Genomic DNA, 19,198 nt, shown 5'->3' on the forward strand with positions numbered 1-19,198 from the left:
GCTGTGAACATAAGGGGTGCATGTATCTTTTCGAATTATAGTTTTCTCTGGGTGTATGCCCAGGAGTGGGATTGCTGGATCATATGACAACTCTGTTATTAGTTTTTTGAGGAACCACCATACTATTTACCATAGTGGCAGCACCAATTTACATTCCCACTAACAGTGTAAAAGGGTTCCCTTTTCTCCACACCCTCTTCAGCATTTATTATTTGTAGACTTTTTGCTGATGTCCGTTCTGACTGGTATGAAGTGGTGTTTTGATTTGCATTTCTCTAATAATTAGCGATGATGAGCATCTTTTCATGTGCTTATTGGCCATCTGTATGTCTTCTTTGGAGAAATGTCTTTTTAGGTCTTCTGCCCGTTTTTTGATTGGGTTGTTTGTTTCTTTGTTATTGAATGTAGGAGCTGTTTGTATATTTTGAAAATTAAGCCCTTGTCATTTGCATCATTTGCAAATATTTTCTCCCAGTCCCTAGGTTGTCTTTTCGTTTTGTTTATGGTTTCCTTTGCTGTGCAAGAGCTTGTAAGTTTGATTAGGTCCCATTTGTTTGTTTTTACTTTTATTTCTATTGCCTTGGGAGACTGACCTAAGAAAACATTGGTATGATTTATATCAGAATGTTTAGCCTATGTTCTCTTCTAGGAGTTTTATGGTGTCTTGTGTTATATTTACGTCTTTAAGCCATTTTGAGTTTATTTGTGTGTATGGTGTGAGGGTGTGTTCTAGCTTCATTGATTTACATGGGACTATCCAGTGTTGTTTCTACCTTTTGGCTGTTGTGAATAATGTTTCTGTGAACATTTTTATCTGTTGGAGTTCTTGCTTTCATTCTTTTGTGTATATACCCAGAAGTGGAATTGTTGGATCATATAGTAGTTCTATGTTTAACTTTTTGAGGAACCATGATGCTGTTCTCCACAGTGGCTCCACCATTTTACAGTTGCACCAGCAATGCACAAGAATTCTAATTTCTCTACATCTTTACCAACACTTGTTATTTTCTGTTTTGTTTTGTTTGGTTTGGTTTTGGTTTTGATAATAGCCATACTAATGGGTGTGAAGAAATTGTTTTATTACTGGAAAAACTCACTGAAGAAAGTGCCTTTAACATGGGTTAAATAGGTTAGCTAATATTTCACGCTGGAATTAGTCATGCCTATCCACCTCATCACAAGCAGCTTGGAATACTCAGGTCTTATTTCCATCAGAGCAGATGAGAATATCTTCTCTGGGTAGGCAGGCAGATACAAAGAAGAGAGCCCAGAACGGGCTGAGCCATTCATTCATGCCCAGCTGTGGAAAGAGTGACGGGAAGGCTGGGGAGAGAAGGACAGGAGCTCTCTGGAGAAGTCCTCCTCATGGAAATATGTGAGGAGGGAGCAAGTTTCTTAACATTTATGTGAGTTTTGACATTAAAAATGCTTTAACTTCTTTTGGTCAAGTAAATTTGCTCTAGAAAGGTAATCTAGTTTTACCCTGTTCTCCTAGCCACCTAGCCCAGTTTTGGATATGTGTAACCTAATTTGAGAAGTAAGGGCTTTTAGGAAACACAGTTCTACATCCCAAAAGAGCAATGCTCATATAGTCACATGGGAAAGTTTTTAAAAATTTAATCCATACCTATTAATAAGTATAAATAGCTCTGTGCCTGGACTGTCCCACCTAGTCAATGTAATTGAACATTTTTAAAATGTTTTATTTGATTATAAAAATAATATATTAAAATTGGAAAATGTGAAACAGTAAAGGGAGCAAATTAAATCATCCATAATTCTTCCATCCAGTGATAACCACAGTTAACTGTTTTGTGTACTTTTGTTCTGTGCATATATTTTACACACTATATAAAATTCTGTAACCTGCACTTTAAGTGCTATTAATAAGCGTTTCCCCATGTTGTTAGAAACTCATAAACATTTTAATTGGTGAATACTATTCTATCATATTTCTTAATCATTTTCTTAATGCCATTCATTTAGCTTATTTGTTTGTCTTCCTTTCCTCTCCATTCATTTCCTTGTCTCTCCACTTTATTTTTTTTACTATTATAAATAGTGCTACATTGGACATGTTTGCATATTATGTTTGTCTACATTTCTAATCGTCTGTCTGGACACCTAGAAGTGAAGTTCTTGGACCAAAGAGCATTAACATTTTTAAGACTCTTAGCAGAAGGGAGGGAGTCTCCCTTGACTTGTATACTTTTTGGTATAGATTAAGACACAGTTGAAATTAGAATTAGTTTTAGCTGGGATTTATTTGAGTATACAGGCTGTGAATTGAGTTGTTGCTGCTGTTTTTTGTTTTGTTTTGTTTTGTTTTGTTTGCAGGCTACTCAGTTGTCTTGTGGTTTTATAGAAAAATTCTGCTTCTGTCTTCCCATTGCCTAATTCATTCAGTGGAGATGTATTGAGCACCTGTTTATATCCCAGGCTATACACTAGGTGCTGCATGGACTGCCAGGATGAGTAAGAAGCAGTCACTGCTCTGTGGAATATCTTTTTACAGCGCCAGGAGGTACATGTGTTGCAGTCATTCCCATCTGTTGTCAGTTGCTTTTTCCTCAGCTAAGCAGACTGCTCCCTCCCTTCATGCTATTTATGTTACAAGGTAATGAACCAAAACTAAGCCTTTTTGGAGGATAGTTCTTGCCTAGTAGAAAGTAGGAATTTTGAGCTGTGGCTTGACTGGCACCTCCTTTACTACAGCTTGCATAAATTTCTGCCTGTAATTAAATGCCTTAAGGTATCCTTCTCTAATTCCTCTACCTGGACTCTGGAGCCCACCTCTCCCCCATTTCCCTCTTTCTCTCTCCTGAGTTGTGGTGAGCCTTTTTCTTGTTACTATATCCTGCCTGTCAGGCACTTAAAACTACCGTTGCCTTAAGCCCATAATATCACCTTAACCACTTCTCTTTCTCCCAATCTCTCCTCAGTTATTGCCATCTGGCTCTGCCTTCATCATTAAATTGGAACTGTTATCTCTTGGTTGTTAAATCTTTTTTTTTTTTTTTTTTTTTTTTTTTTTTGCTGTGCCTCACGGCTTGTGAGGTCCTAGGGGCCACAGCAGTGAAAGCACCGAGTCCCAACCTCTGTACTGCCAGGGAATTCCCTTGGTTGTTAACTCTAATAGAAACTTCTCAGTCTTCATCTTCCTTCACCCCTCAATAGTATTAAACATTCTTGACCAAAAACTTACTTGAAATATTCCTGATTTTCTTCCTACTACTCATCTACTTATCTCTCTGAACTCCTCTTGCCTTTAAAACTTTTCCTTACGGTTCTCTCTTAGACTCTGTCCCTTCTCTTGTCATTTTATAATACTTCCTAGGTGATTTTATTTACTCTCATCATTTCAAATACCAGTTACATGCTTATACGCTGATCACTACCAAAATCTGTATGTTCAATCTAAATTATGCTACCTTATTGCATATCTCCCTGTGTTATGTCCTACAGGTCCCTTAAATTCAACATGTTAAATTGGAACAAATCCAAAACTTCCTTTATGATCCCCATAAAGGCGTTCATTCATATATACACAGTTGTGCCAGCTGGAAGTCTGGGTGTTCCCCTTGTCCCTTCTCTCTCACTGTCATTCTCATTTCACATCTGATAAGTCAAGTCCTGTTGTTTCAACCTAATCACTATTGAATCCTGTGTCTTTGTTTAAAGAATCCTGTGTCTTTAACACAGGATTCTACCCTTTCTACAAATGAAAAACTACCCTTTTCATTTGTATGACAGCTAAAAGCAGAGAGTCCCAGTGGGTCATTGTCTTTTTCTTCAAGGAGGTATATTTTTCTTATATTAGGTAATGGATTTGGGATGGAGAGGAATCACCTTTTTTACTTCCCCATCCTTTTCCGTGGATTTTCAGAGTGCTTTGCATTTAGAAGGTACTGAGCAATAGTGTTGAACTGAAATAAAAGGATGTGAAACTGTTAAAAAAGTAGCTTAATTTTATTTTATTTTTTCATTTTAAAACTATGTTTAATTTTCACATATTTAATTTTATATATTATTTTATTTTGTTTTTATTAGAATACAAATAAATGCTTAACATTTAAAAATAAATGAAGAAAGAAAATCAGTGAAGAATAGAACAGTCTCTGTGGCTTCCAAGGTTCTTTCTGTTTCTCTACATATAATATTGATCGGAACCTCTGTTCTCAGAATACAGAGTTTAGTCTACCTGGGTCTAACCATGGAAACAGACTTTTTTAACTGAATTCAATGTTGGTGAAAAAGTAGTTTAATTTTAAAAGCTTCTACATATCTTCCTTAAATCTGATAAAGAAGGGTTAAGAAATGTGTGTTATAGTAATGAAGAGTTAGGAATTGAAGCAGTCATTGTTAAGATACCTAGGAGGTGATGAACCTCAAATTAAATAGAATAATGCCGCTTGACATATAGTTCAGTTAATCAACTGTATTTATAGACTATCAGCTTCTAGCGCTAATTTCAATAAAATGTTAACAAGACCAGAATATACGCAATTTGTTGAGTGGTGGAGTTGCTGAAGGACTGAAGAAGAAATTAACTTTTTCATAGCTTATTTTTCTGTGTATTTGTCTTTTGGACTGTCATCTCTAGTTCATAGAACACAGAATATTAGTATGATACAATCAGATATGTGGTATAGTCCCCCTTTAACAACTAGGTTTTATTCATATTAACAGGTAAATCTTCTATTAAATTTACACATTTTAAATGGGAGCAAAGCATGAGTGTTAGAAGTACTACATAATAACTATAAGGAAGTAGAGAGAAAGAGGGAACGAAAGATGTTCACTCACAGAGCTTTTTATGCTGGCCACCAGATGGCACAGTGGTTCCGCATCAGCTGGTTGCACTGACTAGAGAAGGGGAAGGATGAGAGAGGGACAGTGCAACCAGCTGTTCCAAGAATGGATTGCTCTTCAGTTGGTTCTTTGTAACCTCAGATGTCTGTTTTCTGTAGTAAAAGCAGGCCAGCAGTTTATAAGTACATATTTGAATTTGTTTCTTTTGAAGCTGGCTTTATGCTACTACCAAATGAACCATGTCAGTATCCCTCCTGTGATTTTTGTGAGAAGGTTAACTCTTTAGATACAAGCATCAAAAATATTAAAGCTAACTAAAACTAACTAAAAATTAAACATAAAACATTACTGTACTGTGGAATATGAGGATACATGTTCATTTTATTTAATGAATGTTGCTACTGAAATTATACTCTTAAAAATTCATTGATAGTCATTAAATGACTGATATAAATAACTTAGATATGGCCAAAATGAGGCATACCTTTAATAATATGAAGGACTAAACAAAAATAAGGGACATGAGGCATAATCTTTGATTGCTTTGAAATGAAGATTTTGTTTTTCTCAGTTGTAGATAATTTATTTGAAGTTTAATAAACATTCTCTGCACAGTTCACATATCCATTTGAAGAATATATATAGTCCTAGAACCAGAGGAATTGAACTATAACTGAGTTGTAATGTTTTTATAGCATGCTAATAGCTATGAGATGATTCTTATCTAGTAATGAAAGCTTGGTGTAGAGAACCTAGATTAAAGGGGAAAATTAAAAATGGTGAATTATGGAATATCTGGGTATTCGGGGAAATATTTAATTTAGGTTATGTGACACCCTAGGCCTTTTGTGGATTGGTACAGAGTGTAAATAAATATTCAGGTTATGAAGCTACAGGACAAAATAGACCAAGAATAAGGTTTTTTTAAAATTTAGATATTATTGATATATAACATTAGTTTTAGGTGCACAATATAATTTTTTTTATATGTTGCAAAATGATCACAATAAGTCTAGTTAACACGCATCACTGGGCTTCTCTGGTGGCGCAGCGGTTAAGAATCCGCCTGCCAATGCAGGGGACACGGGTTCGAGCCCTGGTCCCGGAAGATCCCACATGCCGCGGAGCAACTAAGCCCGTGCGCCACAACTACTGAGCCTGCACTCTAGAGCCCACGAGCCACAACTACCAAGACCGCGTGCCACAGCTACTGAAGCCTGCGCGCCTAGAGCCCATGCTTCGCAACAAGAGAAGCCACTGCAGTAAGAGACCCGCGCACTGCAACGAAGAGTAGCCCCCGCTCGCCGCAACTAGAGAAAGCCCGTGCACAGCAACGAAGACCAAACGCAGCCGAAAATAAATAAATAATAAATAAAAAATTTTAAAACATGCATCACTACACAGTTAAACTTTGTTTTTCTTTCTTTTCTTTTCTTTTTTTTTTTTCTGTACGCGGGCCTCTCACTGTTGTGGCCTCTCCCGTTGCGGAGCACAGGCTCCGGACGCACAGGCTCAGCGGCCACGGCTCACGGGCCCAGCCGCTCCGCAGCATGTGGTATCTTCCCATACCGGGGCACGAACCCATATCCCCTGCATCGGCAGGCGGATTCTCAACCACTGCGCCACCAGGGAAGCCCAGTTTTTCTTATGATGAGAACTTTTAAGATCTACTTTCTTAGCAGCTTTCAAATATACAATATTATCAACTATAGTCACCATGCTATAAATAACATTCCCAGGACTGACTTATTTTATAACCGCAAGTTTGTGTCTTTTGATCACCTTCACCCATTTTGTTCACCTCCCACCCCCACCACTGGCAGCACTAATCTGTTCTATGAGTTTTGGGTTTTTTTTTTAATTTTTAGATTCCATATGTAAGTGAAGGAATAAGTTTTGAGGACAAGAACAGTTCAAGACAGCTAAGCTCTATGTTAAATATCTAAAACAGATGAGGAACTCTTTGGGAAATTATTTTTGGGCAGATTCCAGGGGCATTGGGATTCCTCTGGCCCCAAAAAGCTGTTTAAGCCTGAAGCCTGGGGAAAACATGAGCGCCAGAGTAGAAATCTCTGCCTTTTCAAGTACCAATGGAACAGAAAGAAATAGCTTTGCTGTGACATAGGGCTGGAAGTAGGGCAAAAATCCAGTGGGTTGGGTTTCTAGAGAAGAATCCTTCCGCTAGATGTGGGTTTTAGAAATTACTGAAATGAGAATTCAAATGGTGCTGTCAGTTTTAACATGACAGAATACATGTATAATTATCATAACTTTGCGTTGGCAGTTTAGAGGTTGACAACCTTTGTCTTCTTGAGATTAGTGACTGTATGAAACCAAAAGGACATGAGCCGTTTCACTTAATATTAGTAAACAGTGTTGTTTGCTAGCCTTAGAATGGAGGAAAAATACAGAAAAAAAAGTAACATATACTCAGTCATGGGATCAGTTCTTTATTTCCAAGCACTTTGAAGAAATGAGATTAGAAGGCACCCAACATTGAGTTTATCCCTGAAGCATCCTCCTACTTGCTCTCCAGTAATAATAGCTACTAGAATCTTATAGTCAATTTGGGCATTTTGTTGTGTGTTTGTGTAAGAGAGTATCTTTATCTTCATCTCTTTTCATTTGTCATTCAGATCAACCTAAGTCTTTAAAAAATTTTGTTCTGTTGATTATGTCAGCTCTCTCTTGATTTTGCTTTTGATGTCCATGTTTTAAAGGTTGCCAATTGTCTTATACTTTCCATTTCCTAGATGCTGGTTAGCTGAAATTTTACCAAGTAAGCTCTGTGATTCAGGGATAGTAGAGAAAATAAATGTTTAATATTGTTTGCATCTTATAGTTTAAAGTTAAAACTTTAGAGTAGATGAGTTTAAAAAGAATTCTTAATGTAAGTTACAAAATAAAAAATGAAGCCCATATATCAAAAAGATACATCAACGTAGGTGAAGCTTTAATATCTTTTCATAAGTATAAGGAACCTTAAAATATTGGAAACAAAGTATCAATAAGATACTGCATTTTCTATGAACCACTGTAACAGAACATTTCTGATAAATAGAAAAAGGGGGCAGGAGGTAAAGAAACTCACTTTCAGTAAGGCTAACGATACAGGTCCCAAATAAATCTTTCCAGTGGTAAGACTTGCAATGAGCACTTTGCCGCATGCCTGTCTGGGGTGGGGGAGTGGGAGTGAGGTGTCATACTCATCAAAAACAGGATCTTCATTTTGGAAGCCCAAAGAATCAAAGACATAACATGATCCACCAGATTGAGGAAGCACTATTCAACCTGGAGACCTTTTTTAGTTTACTCTAGAACCATAAAACTGGATTTTCTTTGTTTAGTATTGAATTGAGTTATAAAATATTTTTATTTATAATTATATTTATAGTATATTTTTCATATTTATGTAATTTTATACGTATATAATGACTTTATATTTGAATATTGTATAGTAATTTATGGGGGATTACACTTGATTTGAAGAACTCTGGTAAATTCCTATGGATATGAAATATGGGGGATTAAATAGCTCTATTTGTTAACCTATAAATTTTACTTCTGAAGTAAGTTTAAAGTATTTGTAGAAAAGTATGTGTCTACAGCTTTTTTTAAAAAAATTTATTTATTTATTTATTTATTTTTGGCTACATTGGGTCTTCGTTGCTGTACGCAGGCTTTCTCTAGTTGCGGTGAGCGGAGGCTACTCTTCGTTGCGGTGCATGGGCTTCTCATTGCAGTGGCTTCTCTTGTTGCAGAGCACGGGCTCTAAGCACGTGGGCTTCAGTAGTTGTGGAGCTCAGGCCCAGTAGTTGTGGCTCATGGGCTCTAGAGTGCAGGCTCAGTAGTTGTGGCGCACGGGCTTAGTTGCTCCATGGCATGTGAGAGCTTCCCGGACCAGGGCTCAAACCCATGTCCCCTGCATTGTCTGGCAGATTCTTAACCACTGTGCCACCAGGGAAGTCCCTACAGCTATTTTTTAAACTGTACAGTTAACTTCCTGGAATTTCTTCTAATTTTCACTGACTTTGGCCCTTTCTGATCTTTTTGAAACAGTGATCACATGGAAAGTGTGTATGGCTATTTAATGAAGTACACCAACCTTGTCACTGGGTGGCAATTCAGGTAAGTGTGATTATTCTGTCACATCTCTCTCCCAAGAGACCAGAAATGGGACTGATAATTTTATATTCTGATATTACTTCAGTACAAATATGGCTGGGAAACATGTTAGAGAAAGATTTACCATGTTCTTTCTAAAAGTCTAATGACTTTCTTCTCCTTTTTAAGGGGTAGGAGGAGTTAACAACTGTCCAACTTGCAGCCTCCAAATGCTTCAGAAGTTAGAATCATTTGTCCAGTTGCCTTATGCATACTTGCAGTGGTGAGCCTTTTAGGGTGGTTTGGAGACGGCAAAGAGATTTGTATTAGGTGCCTGTTCAGGATTCTCAAAAGTTCTCTGGGACCTTAGAGAGTTTAAATAACCAGCCGAAGGTCAAACAAGCACTCAATAAGTAGCAAAGCCAGCTATCTTAAATACTGTGTGGATTTGGTAGTTGTAGGGCAGGGGATTAAACTTTTTTTTTTATTGTGGTAAAATAAACATAACATAAAATTTACCATTTTAAACATTTTTTAGTATACAGTTCAGTGGCGTTATTGTTGTGCAGCTATCACCTTCATTCATCTCAGAACTTTTTGCATCTTCTCAGACTAAAACTCTGTACCCATTAAACAATAATTCCACATTTCCCCCTGCCCTGAGTCCTTGGCAACCACTATTCTACTTTCTGTTTCTATGAATGTGACTACTCTAGGTACCTTATAAAAGTAGAATCATACAATATTTGTCCTTTTGTGATTGGCTTATTTCACTTAGTATAATGTCCTCAAGGTTCACCTCTGTAGCGTGTGTCAGGATTTCTAGCTTTTTAGGGCTGAATCGTAGTCCCTTGTATGTATATACCACATTTTGTTTATCCTGTTATCTGTCAGTGGACATTTGGGTTACTTCTACCTTTTGGCTAATCGTGAATAATGCTACTCTGAGCATTGGTGTACAAAATATCTGTTGGAGTTCCTGCTCTCATTCTTTTGTGTATATACCCAGAAATGGAATTGCTGGATCACATGGTAATTATGTGTTTAACTTTTTGGCGAATCTCCATATTGTTTTCCATAGCAGCTGCACCATTTTACATTCCCACCAGCAATGCACAGGAGTTGCAATTTCTGTACATCTTCCCAACACTTGTTACTTTCTGTTTTCTGTGGTTTTTTTGTTTGTTTGTTTTGTTTTTTTAAATAATAGCCATCCTAATGGATGTTAAATGGTATCTCATTGTGGTTTTTAAATTTACAAAGTGTTAAAGCTAGAATTTGAACCCAAATAGTTCTGACTCCGAAGTCTATGTTCTTGGCATTATAACATGCTGCTTCTTATTCACATGTCATTTGGAGACCTCTGCTTTCAGCTAGGTCAAAAGCATGATGGAATAACTGGAGCTGAATTTTCATTTTACCTTAAACAACTAGAAAATGGGACATAGTATATGAAAGAATGGTTTTCAGACTTTCAAAAAATAGTTGAAGCGCTATGATGAACATGTGATTTATTAAAAGAGAAGGCAGTTTGGGCCATGTTTAGTTTGAAGTAACAGTAGGGCTTTCAAATAGGAGTGATATGCAGGAAATTGGAGGTCATGTGAGAGGTCAAAGCTGGATGTGAAAACATAGAAGGGAATCATTCCTGTTGAAGTGAAAAGGGTAGTTCTCTAAGGTTCTCAGTTTTTATTTTATTTAAAAAAGAGCAAAGTCAAGGGAGCCTTTTCATTTTGCATTTTCCCACCTTAGTTTTTTTTTTTTTTTTTTTTTTGTGGTATGCGGGCCTTCCTCTGTTGTGGCCTCTCCCGTTGCGGAGCACAGGCTCCGGACGCGCAGGCTCAGCGGCCTTGGCCCACGGGCCCAGCCGCTCCGCGGCATGTGGGATCTTCCCATACCGGGGCGCGAACCCAGTTCCCCTGCATCGGCAGGCGGACGCGCAACCACTGCGCCACCGGGGAAGCCCTCCCACCTCAGTTTTTATGTAATTTTTAAAAAGCTTATACATTTAAATGACATATAAAATATTTTTTTAAAAAATCGATGTCACTCTTCTTTTAGCACTATTCTTTGTTCTCTTTCTAAAAAGGGAAATAGGTTAACTTTTCTCCCCCATGACATTCAACAACTTTCATTCATATTATATTATTGAGAAAGTCTCAGAAGTGGAACAGAGTAAGAAAGCTCCAAAATATACCCAAGCTTATAAGATTTAATTATGTTAATGATGGCATTTCAGGTCAGTGGCAACTTGAGACCATGGGGAGAAGGGGCAGGTGTTTGTATCATTTCATGAGGGAGCCTTCCAAAAAGATCCATTGGCCACTGGTTGCCTGAGGAGTTAGCTAAGAGATCCAAGCCAAAGTTCCAGCTTAGGGAGGTGTACTGCCTCTGCCCATGCGATCCCTCCAGCTGTCTAAGAGGCCAGTTTTAGCAGCAGCATGAAGTGGGGATGAAGACATCCCATCCCCGTTTGCCACTGAGAACACAGAATCTTTTACCAACTTGCCCCATCAGAGAGGTCTCAGCTTGTCTACTTGATTGCTGCAAGACCACTTTAGAAAAAACTTCTATTTTCTGCCAACCTGGCTGGAGACTTGTGGCACAGCAGAGATATACTGGGTTCTCAGCATGGAATGTGCAGATTGAATGATAAAAGAGGAACAGAAGGTTAAGACCATGTTAAAGGACCTTAGGCTTAGAGCTCATTTCCTTTGGCAGGCCTAGCCACTTTGTCCCTGTGCTGCAGATAAAGCTTAAATAACAAAAGCACTGCACCTGTGCCAGATATTCAAGGCAGTTTACCTGCAATCCGTTTCTGTTGGACTAAGGGCAACTTAGAGCAGCTTGGAGAAATCCAGCATGGGTGTACTCTATAAATAACTGCTTGCTTTGGAATGTATGCCCTAGGAATGAGCAAGACCCTCTCTTGAACCCACTTCCTTTCACTTTCAACTCTAATTCCTGAAGATGAGATCACTTCCCAGTTGGCTTAGAAGTTCTATACATGCTCAGCACTGAAGTCTAGGATGGTCAGAGCAAAGCACATGGGTGCCTTTCCATCCAGAATCTTCACTAAAGTTGATTTTTGCCATCATAAGACATACTTGCAAGTCAGAATATTTTTTAGATTAAAGTTCCATTTGATGATACTTCACCTTAAGTTGTGGGCTATTCTGAAGATTAGTCATTTTCTCAAACTGACAGTCTTTATTTTCTGCAATTTCAAAACAACAAACAATTATTTAATTTTCCTTTTAACAACTTAGGTGACTTTTCTGCATGTGAAGATAGATGCTGAATCTTAAGTCTTTGTTTCTGCATTTATTTAGCTTTTTGGTTAGGCCAACTTGATAAAAGTACTATAATCAAGAGTCTCGTACCCTTCTGGGCAAAATAGCTTTATTAAGTTTCCTCACTATGTGGATTATCTCTCTGTCCCCAATCTACACATCTTGTAAAATATCTCCAGAGAAGTGGTGAAGGAAGAACATTTGGATTGATTCATGTATGATGAAAGACAGCCCAAAGTGCTCTATTATTGCCAGTGGGTCCATAACATCATCTTGGTGTTAGAAAGATATTCAGTTATTGTCTCATTTCTATCATTTTACCAATCCCTCCTTTTGTATATCTAGGTGATTACCTCCCATGTTGTAAATTTATGGTAATGCTTTTGGGATAAGAAATATGTGTTCACAGCAAACTTGAGATTTCCAAACATGTTATTCTCTAAATTTTCTTTAAAGTGACTGCTTGTAAGAGAAGAGACCAGTCTTTTTCCTTTGACTGTTTGAAATGAATTGTGCTTATTGCTTAGAACAGTCGGAAGAGATTTCTTTCTTTTCTTGTTTCCTTTGTTCGTTCCTTTCCTTATTTCTTGTTTGTTTGTTCATTTGTTCCTTTATTCACAGCTTTATTGAGATGTAGTGCCCATTTGAAGTGTACAACTCAATGGTTTTTAGTATATTCACGAGACTGCTTTCTTGCTAACAGACCCCTTCCATTTGCTTGCTGAATTTTTTGTAGTAGATTCATGACTTAGTCTGTTCAGGCTGCTATAACAAAATGTCACCGACTGGATAGCTTATAAACAACAGAAATTTATTTCTCACAGTTCTGGAGGTTGGAAGTCCACGATTATGGTGCCAGCATGGTCAGGAAAGGGTCCTCTTTTGGACTGCAGACTTTTCATTGTATTCTCACATGGCTGTAAAGGGCCAAGGGAGCTCTCTTGGGTCTCTCTCTTTTTCTTGTTTTCTGGCCGCACTGCACGGCTTGTGGGGATCTTAGTTCCCTGACCAGTGACTGAACCCCTGCCCATGGCAGTGAAAGCACCGAGTCCTAACTGCTGGACCACCAGGGAAGTCCCTTGGGTCTCTTTTATAAAGGCACTGATCCCATTCATGAGGGTGTTACACCCTTATGACCTGATCACTTCCCAAAGGCCCCATCTCTTAATATCGTTACCTTAGGGGTTAGGATTTTCACATGTGAATTTTGGCAGGGACACGTTCAGACCATGGCAGATTACTAAGGACACTTCATATGTTTTAGGAATTTAAGATGATTTTAGTGGCTATTTTTGTGTTAATTAAAATAATCCCTTCAAATCTTAGGGGAAATAATGTTAAACAGCCCTTTTAAAAATAGGCAAAAATGTGAGGGGCAGTTCACTAAGTAGAACTACAGATGGTCAATAAACACATGAAAAAATGTTTAACTCCTCTAGTAATTAAAGAAATGGAGGTTTAACGCTCTCAAAAATATTAAAATTAATTTATCAAATATCATCAGAATATGTGAACATAATTTTTAAAATCACAAGCATGCTAAAAGACGAATGAGAAAAACAATAGTCTTGCTTTCCTGTCTCCCTTTTCAGGCATCCGCTTTCGACTTGTATTTTCTTCTCATCGTTTCTTTTTCTTTCCCTGAATAAAAGGCTGATCCCATTCTCTTCCAGTTTGGTATGGTTGATATGGTTGCCATGTTGCTTAAGACAATATCTTATAGGAACTTGAACTGGATCAAATTGTCTACCTGGTTCTATTACAGAACACACTAACATGTTGAATGCCAAATTGCTCTAAACCCAAACATTAATTTTTTGAAATAGAAACTTTTTAGGTTTTTTTTTTTCTAAAGAAAAGAACTGTTGCACTCCTTAAATTGGAATCCAAATTAACATATTTCCTAAAGTAGTTAATCTAAAACCAAATCAGAACATCAAATTCTTTTCCAAAGTGTATCAGTGTTTCATCATTTAGTTTCAAGTTCCTTGTTTCTGCATCTCCAGTTGCAGCTTTTTCATTTTTAAAGAGGATAAGTAATCTTTAGTTGTGACCTATTTAATGTTACATTCACAAAATCTTAATACCTTGGCATTATTCTTATAGTTTATTTCACTGATTAAATCTTAAATCAGATTCATTTCTTACCTGGCATTTGTTAACTTCAGAGCTCATGCTTTGATTTGTTTCCAGTCAATTTTAAATAAAAATTCTCACTACCATTTGTCTTGGGCAACTTAACCTCCCTGTTAATGAATTCTGGAGAGAAATCTTCCTCTGAAAGGATACTATATCTTTGTTTCCTTTTTGCATTGTCTAGTATGCCTCTTCCCTATTAAATACCTCTTTCACAGCTGAAGGTTTTATATCTTTTATTAAACTCATTCAATTTTTCAATAACATTTACTACTAGGAAATTCAATCTAGTGTTTCCAAGTACTTCTGAGATGCTTTTGAATTTATTTAATAGCAAAAACTCAAAAGTGTGTGATTAAAATTTGGTTTGCATTAGTTTGACTAGGGGAAATATTTTAAAATTGTGACCTTTTTTAAAATCATTACAGGTTTTTTGTTTTAAACAATGAAGCTGGGCTATTGGAGTACTTTGTGAATGAACAGTCTAGAAATCAAAAACCCAGAGGTACTTTGCAGCTTGCAGGAGCTGTAATATCACCCAGTGATGAGGACTCTCACACCTTCACTGTAAATGCTGCCAGTGGGGAACAGTATAAACTCAGAGGTATGACTGAAATATGAGAATAAATAGTGTGATTTTCTTCTTCCTTGAGAAGTTGGTATACTTCCCTGCTTTCATTTAGGTTTTGGAAATAGAAACTGCTGTCATTGATGATATAGACACAATATTTAAACCTTGGAATTGCTTTAAGGATTTATGAAATCTGTTTTTTTTGTTTTTTTTTTTTTTGCGGTAAGCGGGCCTCTCACTGTTGTGGCCTCTCCTGTTGCGTAGCACAGGCTCTGGACGCGCAGGCCCAGCGGCCATGGCTCACGGGCCCAGCTGCTCCACGGCATGTGGGATCTTCCCGGACTGGGGCACGAACCCGTGTCCCCTGCATTGGCAGGCGGACTCTCAACCACTGTGCCACCAGGGAAGCCCTGAAATCTGTTTTAATTAATGACTTTTTAAAAGTGGCACAGTGAACAAGTCTGTTTAAAATTGAGCCCTCTAAGAAATTTGTGTAGAGGACATCCTGATTACTGAAAACTCTAAAAACATAGACTTCTTTAAATTTTTTTTATATCTTCCATGGATTTGTATTTTACCCCCTTTCTTGATTTGGTTGGTATGCTCTCTTTGTGGTTTTTAGTGACTAATGTACATAATTGAGATTTATTAAAATGCTCATATTCATTAAAATAAAGTATAACTTCTGTTTGGATAAATTTAATTTGTATATATAAAGTTTCTGTTTTTATTTAATTAATACACTAAAGTATAACGATAACCCTAATTCAGCATGCTTCTAGAGATCTGAAAGAATATACTGAGGATACATTAAATGCTTAATAAAGGCTATTTCTTTAAGGAAGAGCATATTTTTATGAGAAAGTTAAGACATGTCATATACCCCCCTAGCTGCATGTAATTTATCCTCCTAATGTATCCACATCCAGCTATGGTGTTACCTAACAAGGTTGATGCTTTGGCCTCTTTCCTACCTCCCTCTCGTCAGGGACATTTGCTCTAGGGAGAGTAAGACAAATCCCTGATTTTCAGTGATCTATTCATGCTATAGACAATTAATTGTATTCTAAAAATAAATATAAAAGTGAATAACTTGTAGATACTTTTTATCAGCCACAGATGCTAAAGAGCGACAACATTGGGTTAGCAGACTTCAGATATGTACACAACACCACACTGAAGCTATTGGCAAGGTATGTGGATTCATATATGATATTAATGCACAAAAATGGGAAAAGATTTTTAACTTATTTTTTTACATTTTAAAATTGAGATAGTATTCACATACCATAAAATTTATCCTTTTAAAGTGTACAATTTCATGGTTTTTAGTATATTCACAAGATTATACAACTGTTGCAACTGTCTGATTCCTGAACATTTTCATCACCTTCCAGAAAACCCATATCCATCAACAGTCACTCCCTAGTCCCCTCTTCCCAGTCCCCTGACAAACACTAATATAACTTCTGTTTTAATGGATTTGTTTATTTTGGACATTTCATATAAGTGGAATCATACAATATGTGCTTTTTTGGTCTGGCTTCTTAACAATAAGCACAATGTTTTCAAGGTTCATCCATGTCATTGCATGTTATCATACTTTATTCCTTTTTAAGGCCGAATAATGCTCTATTTTATGGATGTACCACATTTTGTTTATTCATCAGTTGATGGACATTTGGATTGTTTTATTTTTTTTTTGGCCATGCCGAGTGGCTTGCGGGATCTTAGTTCCCCAACCAGGGATTGAACCTGGGCCCATGGCAGTGAAAGCGCTGAGTCCTAACCACTGGACCTCCAGGGAGTTCCCTGGGTTGCTTACATTTTGTGGCTGTTATGAATAATACTTCTATAAACATTTGTGTTCAAGTTTTTGTGTAAACACATGATTTCAGTTCTCTAGGTTATTCCTAGGAGTAGAATTACTGGGTTATATGGTAGTCTGTTTAAGTATTTGAGGAACTGCCAAACTGTTTTTCAAAGCAGTCAAACTATTTCATGTTCTCACCAGCAATACATGAGTGTTCCAGTTTCTCCACATCCTTACCAATACTTGTTACTGTCCTTTTTTACAATTATTATGGCCATCCTAATGAGTGTGAAGTAGAATTTCATTGTGGTTTTGATTTCATTTCTCTAATGACTAATAATGTTGAGCATCTTTTCATGTGCTTATAGACCATTTGTGTATCTCCTTTGGGGTGTTTTATTTTTTAAGATGAAAAGGAGGGTCTCAGTACTTGAAATCTGAGGTTAGAAATGTCTAAAAAATAATATAGGGAAACATAGTTAAAGGATTCCATACCTACTTTTCTTTTTCTTCCTAGTGGTTTTTCCCCATAGCTAAATTTTTTAAAGTTGTGATTTAGGCCTATAGTCTGAAATCCAGCATAAAAGCTTTATTTGTGCTGCAAGATTCTAAACATTGGCAGTGACCAGAAAGTGCTAGTTTGTTTCAAAGATACTTGAATGTTACATTAGAACATTTATTATATTGAGTATTGCTGAGTATATTTTTTGCTTCAATCGTGATGTTTAAAGATCTGAAATTAGAAATTTCTTGTTATTCTAATACATTCTAACATGGATAAAAAAAGTTCTTGACAGCACACACCTGGAATTAATTTTCTAACTACGTTACCAGTTTACTATGGGATGTGTGAAATACTTAAACTTTGAAGGATTTAAATTTTATCATCTTCAGAGCTGTTCTTGTAGTCAGTTTTGAGGTTAATTTTATTTTTAAAACTGTCTGTGTGTAAAAGACTCTAGTTTAGTATAGGTTGAGGGTTAACCTAAAGTTTAAAAAAGGAATGATTTTCTTTGTTTGTCTAATAGAATAATCCTCCTCTGAAATCACGGAGCTTCTCACTTGCATCTAGTGGTAATTCTCCTATATCCCAGAGGAGACCCAGTCAAAATGCCATTTCCTTTTTTAATGTTGGACATTCCAAACTACAATCAGTGAGCAAAAGAACTAACTTACCTCCAGACCATCTTGTGGAAGTCAGAGAAGTAAGTATGAATTGAAATCAAGTTAAAATGCATAAAATAGTCTTAACTGCTTAGTTTTGACACACAAAAATTTTAAATCCTGTGTCTTCTGGAGCCTTCAATGTTTAAGTCTTAAAGAGTCCCTGATTCTTTAGGTGTCCTAAGTTTCCTCAAGTCTGTCAACTAGGTTCTGTGTACACTGTCATCTTTCAAAAGTATGCATCTTTCATTTCTCAAGTAAGAGTACAGACTCCTTTAATGTAAAATTTATGATCAAAAGGGTTATTAAGCCTAGTGGAAAGACTATATGGTCAAACAACTGACTATTTTCTTTGACTGGTACATGTAAATAGAGAATTTCACACACACACAAAAATAGAATAGTTAAATCCTTGATGTTGCCTTATCTCACCATTTTCTTCATTCTCTTTCAAACTGAGTACCAAATAATTGTAGTTAATAAAGGATGCAGTTGTTAGGTTCCTAATAATCCGGGTGTTTTTTACTGAGTTAATTTTGGTAGAACTTATAAATATCTGTGTAGTGAATTGTGAAAATAATATTATAAATCACACCCAAAAGATTTAAGGCAGGAAACTGGGGGAGAATGTTCCCTCCATCAAGTTATTTTGGTTTGTATTTATAGATGAAGAAAGAGATTTAAAGAGATGAAGTAACATCCTTGAGATAAACAAACAATAGCTTTGACTCACTTTTTAGTCCTGTTATAAATAAGTAACAATTATAAATACATTTTTTCATAAAACAATACATTTTTAGTATTTATGTTGATGGTATTCAATCTGTTGATAAATATTGGTGTTTGTGTCTTAAGGAAATCAAGGTAATGATATATTAATCTACAGTGAAGGAAAAGGAAATATTAAAAGTGGTTAAGATAAGGGATAGAATAAAGAAAAATATCTAGGGGCAGACTTGTATCATAGTGTGTTCCTTAACCCTTAAAAATTAGGCTGCCATGAAATTTTTGGAAATCTTTGATCATGGCTAGTGATGGGAGCTTGAGGGTTCTTCAGATGCTGATAATGTTCTGTTTCTTGATCTGGGTGTTGGTTACATGGGTGTGTTTGGTTTATGAAAATTCATCAAGCCTATATACTTGTGAGAAGTGTACTCTTCTATCTGTAATACTGTATATCAGTATATATACTTCAGTAAAAAGTTCAAAACAAGCAAAACGCATGTAGTTGAAGTTGTCATGAATTTTGGTGCACATTTTCATGGAAAAGGAACCTTTTTGTATTTGAGATTTTAGCTATCTGTA

The 19,198-nt window shown here is 36.6% G+C and overlaps 1 protein-coding gene across 1 annotated transcript in view; it reads left to right on the forward strand.

The window, feature by feature from the left end:
* The window catches only part of OSBPL11 (oxysterol binding protein like 11), a 98,649-nt gene that overhangs the window by 19,695 nt on the left and 59,756 nt on the right, over window positions 1-19,198 (forward strand). Inside the window, exons 2-5 of the mRNA XM_007114970.3 lie at window positions 8,872-8,940; window positions 14,774-14,949; window positions 16,030-16,109; window positions 17,758-17,934. Coding sequence (XP_007115032.1) covers window positions 8,872-8,940; window positions 14,774-14,949; window positions 16,030-16,109; window positions 17,758-17,934 — 502 coding nt within the window. The remainder of the gene's footprint in view (window positions 1-8,871; window positions 8,941-14,773; window positions 14,950-16,029; window positions 16,110-17,757; window positions 17,935-19,198) is intronic.

This window comes from Physeter macrocephalus, chromosome 1 (assembly GCF_002837175.3).
Source record: "Physeter macrocephalus isolate SW-GA chromosome 1, ASM283717v5, whole genome shotgun sequence".
Taxonomy (NCBI): Eukaryota; Metazoa; Chordata; class Mammalia; order Artiodactyla; family Physeteridae; genus Physeter; species Physeter macrocephalus.